The 7,016-nt window shown below is 36.4% G+C and overlaps 1 protein-coding gene across 1 annotated transcript; it reads left to right on the top strand.

Annotated features, from left to right (window-relative positions):
- Positions 1-451: 451 nt before the first annotated feature.
- On the top strand, positions 452-6,207 carry LOC109013187 (probable LRR receptor-like serine/threonine-protein kinase At5g45780). The gene is made up of 11 exons (XM_018995179.2): positions 452-759; positions 898-1,030; positions 1,497-1,568; positions 2,324-2,467; positions 2,570-2,641; positions 2,725-2,784; positions 3,553-3,626; positions 3,712-3,858; positions 3,958-4,296; positions 4,821-5,212; positions 5,590-6,207. The coding sequence occupies exons 1-11, from the start codon at positions 645-647 to the stop codon at positions 5,908-5,910; spliced, it is 1,869 nt and encodes a 622-aa protein (XP_018850724.1). The 5' UTR covers positions 452-644; the 3' UTR covers positions 5,911-6,207.
- The last annotated feature ends 809 nt before the right edge of the window (positions 6,208-7,016 follow it).

Here is a 7,016-nt window from a genome sequence, read left to right as displayed (position 1 = left end):
CTTTTTTAAACTTCGAGGAATAGGATATCATATGAAATCGATTACCTTACATTATTTAAGAACTGCAGTGGAGGAAAAGACATGAAAAGATAAAATAGCAAAGAACAAACGAAAACGACGTCGTGGTTGCAGAACTGTGCCTCACCCTAAAAGTCCAAAACAACGGCAACGTATACCAAACTTGGCGCCATGACGAACGTTGAACAATCCCAGACTCGAGCCACGTTACAGCTGGGCCCATTCCTAGTCAAAGTCAAAGAATCAAACGGCTTAAACATGCCCACGCACATCTAGACCAGAAACCAACCGTTCAACCCAACAACACAAAATCAACCGCATTTTAAACTGAAAAAACCAGCCGACAACCCCCGTCCACTTCCCAAATCTCGAGCTCCTCACAATTAGACAACTACTATCCCTTCGATTGAAAACAATAAAAAAATTGTTAGCTTCCCCAGGCAAGCGAGATTCCAGAAAGGGTTCCCCCATTCGAAGTTCAATGAATGGAGGATGAACTTTTGGATCATAGTATTATACTGTCAGTCTGAACTCTAAAGACTCTGGAAACGCCAGTACTAAGATACCAGGAAAGTTTTTCGGAACTGAAAGTTTGTGCGTTTCTTTAACTTTTGCAGTTTTTTTCCATGGAATGTGTAATGCTGGGTTTTGGGTATTTCTTCCTTCTTAACTTCTTTTGGATGCCAATGATTGCCGCTGATACCGACAGTCTTCTTTCACCCAAGGGTGTTAGCTATGAGGGTATGTCCCACGCGGGTCTTCAAGAAACAAATACATGCGGGATGCCTTGCTTTTTTCTTCTCTTGATATTCGTGCATTGATATCTTTTCTTTTTATCTGTGTCGTTTGTGCTGAATCTGTCATTTTTGGATGAAGCAGTGGCTGCTCTGATGGCGGTGAAGAGTAAGATCAAGGACGAGTTGCATGTGATGGCTGGGTGGGATATTAACTCTGTTGATCCTTGCACGTGGAACATGATCGCTTGCTCTGCCGAAGGTTTCGTTGTTTCCCTGTGAGTGTTCCCCATTCTGCCATCACATTATTGCTCCTGTTTAGTCACCGAGAAAATTTCAAATAAGAAAATGTGGTGTGTTTATACGTCATGCCTTTCCTTCTTTTCTCTACCATAATTTGAACCTTTGACCTTGGCTACATAAAGGCGGATACTTACCACCATAGTTAAAAAGAAGGCTTGTTATATAAAGTATACCCTGATTTTGACATTTGGGAACTGAACTGAAGAATTGAAAACGGCTATATGTCTTCTTGTTTTTACCCCCTTTGGCTTTCTTGGCAGCTTAAGAGTGGGTATGGAAGTAAAAAATTGCTCATTGCTTTTTTTTCGGTCTGTATGTCTTCTTCTGTTTTGGGGAGGGAGTTCCGTTACTTTTCAGTGTGAAGGGTTTTATTGGTTAGGATGTCTGTTTAAAATCTTAAATGCGTTTCTAATGTTACTTGTTTTCTATTGATGATGGTAGTGAGATGGCCAATATGGGCTTATCGGGAACGTTTTCGCCAAGTGTTGGGAACTTGAGTCATCTTCGGGCAATGTAAGAGTTCTTGGCATTCTGCTGATTCATGGCACCAACAGATTGTCTATTTCTATTGCCTACTTGGTTATAGTTCAATAAGCTATTAATTTTCACTTATATATTTTAACTTAATATTTTTCAATATGGCTGATTCAGTGATTTGGGACCTTCAATTATTGGTTTCAGTAACCAAGGCAAGAATGAATTCTCACAATGTAATATTCCCGACCATGTTGGATCATCTTTTAGATTGTAAATGTTGATGCAATGCTCGCGGTAAATGCGCTATGAGGTGTTTAATGTAGGCTAGGAGACCTGGTTTTTCTAGAAATAATGGTAGTAGGTCTTATGTACAGATGATCATGTTCACAGTTCATTGGAGGCTTTGTTAAGATATAAAATAAATAATAAAATCTACATCTTCCCATCAATTTTTATGTTTAGGGCAAACGGTGATTTCACATGGTATTAGAGTAGAGGTCTTAAGTTCGAACGTTAACTTTACACTTTACTCCATTTAATTAAATATTTCACATGTTGGATTTACTCATTGAGGGGGTGTTAAGATGTAAAACAAAATCTATCTCTTCCGGCCATCAACGTAAGCTTTTGAGACAATTGGTGATTTCACAAGCTTATGATATAAAAGGTGTTCTTTTCTATTAGTTGCTTGATGAACTGAAATTATTGTGCAAATCTTTTGTTGTGTAGCTGCGAAAAGGATGGAATAAATGTTGCATTCACCAATTGATTTTTTCTATTTCTTGCTGCAGGTTATTGCGGAACAATCAGTTATCTGGTCCCATCCCACCCGACATAGGAAAGCTTTCAGAGCTTCAGACTCTTGACCTCTCGGGTAACCAGTTTGATGGAGAAATTCCAGACTCTTTGGGGTCTCTAACGCATCTAAGTTACTTGTGAGTATTCTCATAATGTAGGCACCTGTATTCCTATTCATTTTAATATTTTGTTCTCTCTAAACATATGTTCTCTAAACCTCTCCCATGCAAAAATTCCAGGCAGCTCAGTAGAAATAAGTTATCGGGCCAGATTCCCAAAACTGTTTCTAATCTCACAGGTCTTTCATACTTGTATGTGTTCCATCAGATTTCAATTACGCTTTCTCTCATAACTTTCTTAAAAGGATTTTAATCATTTTTCACTGTATTCATAGGGATTTATCATTTAATAATCTCAGCGGTCCCACTCCAAAAATACTAGCGAAAGGCTACAGGTGAGGTGTTTCGTGAAAAGAGGAATTTTTTTTTAACAATAAAGACTATTATATTTCCAGTCCATAGTTACTGCTTTTATGCCAAGTTATTTTATCAAGTGACACTGTCCTACATCAATGGCTGATCAATTTGTCAAGAACAAACACCTAACAATGGACTTATTTTAGGTGCGGGCTTACATACTAGTTGAGCTATTTCACCTGCTCCAACACAATATTTTAAGATCATGCCATTCTATTGCCTTTATATAAGGTCCTCTTTTGGCTTCATAATTTGTTTTTACTGATTTTACTTAGTTTCTGATATGCAAGTGATCCTATGCATTGAACCATCATTTGGGGAGTTTGTTTTGAACGCATCTGTGTTATTTTATCAGAAATAATTAAACAAGAAAAATGATGTTAGTGCTAAACCAATATAGTAGCAATATATATATATATGTATTTATGTATGTATATTTATGCAATCTCCTTACTAGAAAATCTATGTATATATCCCAGAATGTTGAGCTCATCCATCAAAGCCCTTCTCTTTGCGCTCCCCAGTAGGAAGGCTTATTAATGGCAGAAAGGGCCAATCCTCCTCCAAGAGGGAAAAAAAATCTAGCGTAGCATGTTGTGCTAAGCAGTTGATAATTTTTATTTTTTTTACACTGGCAAGAATGCTTTCTTCATTTTTTGTTGACGGTTCAAAAAAATAATTTTTTTTGAAATTCTTCCTGATATGATATTTTGGCTGTTTGACGGTTTTCATGTTTTTCATTGCAGTATTGCAGGGAATAACTTTCTTTGCACTTCTTCATCAACACAAGTTTGCATGGGTGTTTCACAACCGATAAATGGTCTGTTGATGCAAACTGTCAAACACATTTTGCCAGTGATTTCTTGAATCGATATGGATGCATATGCATGATAATTTAATTTCAGATACAGGTTTATTTAAGAAAGTCGGTAGTCATCATCAGTGGGTGCTTTCTGTTGCTGTTAGCATCAGTTGTGCATTTGTGGTTTCTGTGATGCTGCTTGTCTGTTGGGTGCATTGGAACAGATCTCGGCTTCTCTTTACATCTTATGGTACTTCCTAAACTAAGGCATTTTCCATCAAGCAAGTAGATGACTGGGATTGTAAGAAGCTATGAGGATTCAAATTTGCTCATAAATTGATATTTTCAGTGCAGCAAGATTATGAATTTGATATTAGTCAACTCAAGAGGTTTACGTTTCGTGAACTGCAAAATGCCACCGGAAATTTTAGTCCCAAAAACATCATAGGGCAAGGTGGATTTGGAGTGGTTTATATTGGATATCTTCCGAATAGGTCAGTGGTTGCTGTCAAGAGGCTGAAAGATCCAAATTACACGGGAGAAGTGCAGTTTCAAACTGAAGTTGAAATGATTGGCTTGGCTCTGCATCGAAATCTCTTACGCTTGTATGGATTTTGTATGTCCTCTGATGAAAGGTTGCTAGTTTATCCTTATATGCCAAATGGGAGTGTTGCTGACCGCTTGAGAGGTGTGTTCCATATTGGCTTGCTGTGCTTATCTCACTCTCTCTCTCTCTCTCTGTGAAAGAACTTGTTCAAAATGGTGCTTCTCAACTGTAATTTGTAATATTTGAGGAAAGCTCAACCTTTTAGTTACTGATCTTTTCAGTGAGTGAGAATCTTTTTTCCCCTTGAAAATTATTTCAGAAAATGATCATCCCTAAGATAACGATTTGAATTATTCTAGAGGAAACACGTAATAGATATCTCATGCGGTTTCATTTAAAGCCTTTTTGAATATCAGTTTTATGGTACGAAAAAGTCGTTATCAATGTAGAAACCTTTAAGTTTTGTTGTTGCATCACATTTTCAAAATGCATGCGGTTTAACAATTGGTCAGTTAACAATATCTCATTCATGGTTTCAATCTTGAATTCCCTGGACTTGGAATCTATATCATCTATGCGCTCTTGTTTCAATCAAAGCTATACCAAACTGCAGCTTTTCTCTTATTCCTCTTGCTGATTCCTAAATGCTTGCCTCTTATTGGTAGACACTCGTCGAGAAAAGCCCACTTTGGATTGGAACAGACGAATGAGGATAGCGGTTGGAGCTGCCCGCGGGCTTCTATACTTGCATGAACAGTGTAATCCAAGAATAATTCACAGGGATGTCAAAGCTGCAAACATTTTGCTTGACGAAAGTTTTGAAGCTGTAGTTGGGGATTTTGGTCTTGCTAAGCTGTTAGACCAGAGGGATTCACACGTCACTACTGCAGTTCGTGGCACAGTAGGACACATTGCCCCAGAGTATCTTTCGACTGGACAATCTTCTGAAAAAACAGACGTTTTTGGATTTGGCATACTACTGTTGGAACTCATAACAGGGCAAAAGACATTAGATGGTGGAAATGGTCAAGTTCAGAAAGGGATGATTCTTGACTGGGTGAGTAGATTTTTTATTTTCAGTATATTTGTTATAGTCATGGCAGAATCATGTGAAATGTCTTTGGTCTTACTGCATAGTTTACTGATTAATGAGGTGCATGAGTTACACTTTTCTTTGCCCGTATTTTGGATTTTTTTCCAAGTGGTCCGGTACATAAGTTTCTTCCAATTTTCAATTTGTATAAGATTTTATTCTTTCTTCACGTAGTTTAGTATATATTTTTTTGTCTTTATGAGATAGATTCCTCCAAAGCAACTCCATAAAAATTAAATTGTCTCTCATCCCTTCTGTAAGTGTCGAAGCTGCATAAGATAATGTTTTATCTTGCATTTGGGCATCAGTTTTTGCATCTAAATATTAGTTGAACAATTCAGGTTAGAACATTGCATGAGGAGAAGAGGCTGGAAATGCTAGTAGATAGGGATCTAAGGGAATGCTTCAATGCACTACAGCTGGAGAAAGTAGTAGAGGTGGCTCTGCAGTGTACTCAGTCGCATCCCAACCTCCGGCCAAAGATGTCGGAAGTTTTGAAGGTCTTGGAAGGTCTTGTTGAGCAGTCAGGATATACAGAGGATTCACAAAGTGGAACCAACCTTTGTGAGGCAAGGGCTTCTAGTTTTTCCAGAATTAACAGTGATGCTCATCAAGAATCTTCATTTATAATCGAAGCAATGGAGCTTTCTGGACCTCGGTGACAACAAGTTCAATTTTTCCTTCCAAGTTCAACTGTAAATGAGTTTTGTACTTCATTAGAATAGATGCTATACACAAACACCGACTCGACTATTCCATACTCTTCAACTGGCCGAAATGGTCAAATGGATTCATCCTTCTTGTTCTAAGCTTGCAAAATGAGCCAAGACTGCCATCTAGTTTCAAGATGGGCCGCCATCAACACAAAGAACATTTTTGAGGCTACGTATAGATGTTGAGATGAAATGAGTTGAATTGTGAATAGTAATATTTTGTGGATTACATTGAGTTGGGTTTAACTTTTTGAAGTTGAGATGAGTTTAATTTTTAAATCAAAATGTTATGAAGTAGGTTGAGATAAATTTAATTTTTTTTATAGAAAGTTTAAAAAGTAATGGATCTCATCAATAATTAATTTGAGATGAGTTGAATTTGGTTGGAATGAAGCTGAACAACCAAACACAACCTAACTCCATAATACAATGACAGTGATTATGGGTTTTCCAACCCATTTTTACTTTTATTTGATATCGAGCTTTCTTTCTGATCCACGGCAATAATTGGGAAGAACCCCTTTCTTGCATAATTAGAGTGCAACTGCATGCAACGAGAAAGACTTCTCTCATATTTTTCAAATATACATCACGAAGTTGAATTGCTTGGCTATTAGTATTGTTATGCGATTACATGTAATAAAATAAAATAAAAAGTAATGCTAGATATTTTGCAAGATTTGTGAGACGACTACACAACTGCAAATGAAAGAAAATGAGTTTCGAACTTTGTTAAATAAATAGATATATTTTATATCCTCAAATTAAATCTTTTTCCTCTAAATTATTAAAATCAACATATATTAAAAAGTTGTAACTCACTTATCATTACAATACAACTTTATTGTAAATATTATATCAGCTCATTTATTTTCATTTATACTTGCAATCAGGGTCGAAAGAGATGTCATTATTTGATTTAGGTCTTATTTGGTTATACAAACGAGATGAGATGAGATGAGATGAAGTTGAATAAAATATTATTAAAATATAATTTTTTAATATAATTTTTATTTTAAAATTTAAAAAAGTTGAATTATTTATTATATTTTATG

The sequence above is a fragment of the Juglans regia genome, chromosome 4 (genome assembly GCF_001411555.2).
Source record: "Juglans regia cultivar Chandler chromosome 4, Walnut 2.0, whole genome shotgun sequence".
Classification (NCBI taxonomy): Eukaryota; Viridiplantae; Streptophyta; class Magnoliopsida; order Fagales; family Juglandaceae; genus Juglans; species Juglans regia.
The sequence above is the reverse complement of the archived record's forward strand: the minus strand, read 5'-3'. Positions and strand labels throughout refer to the sequence as shown.

Coding starts and splice junctions, on each gene's coding strand:
- LOC109013187 (XM_018995179.2), top strand. CDS start 645: ATGGAATGTGTAATGCTGGGTTTTGGGTATTTCTTCCTTCTTAACTTC. Junction 3,627..3,711: donor TGTTTCACAACCGATAAATG/GTCTGTTGATGC, acceptor ATTTAATTTCAG/ATACAGGTTTATTTAAGAAA. Junction 5,213..5,589: donor AAGGGATGATTCTTGACTGG/GTGAGTAGATTT, acceptor TGAACAATTCAG/GTTAGAACATTGCATGAGGA.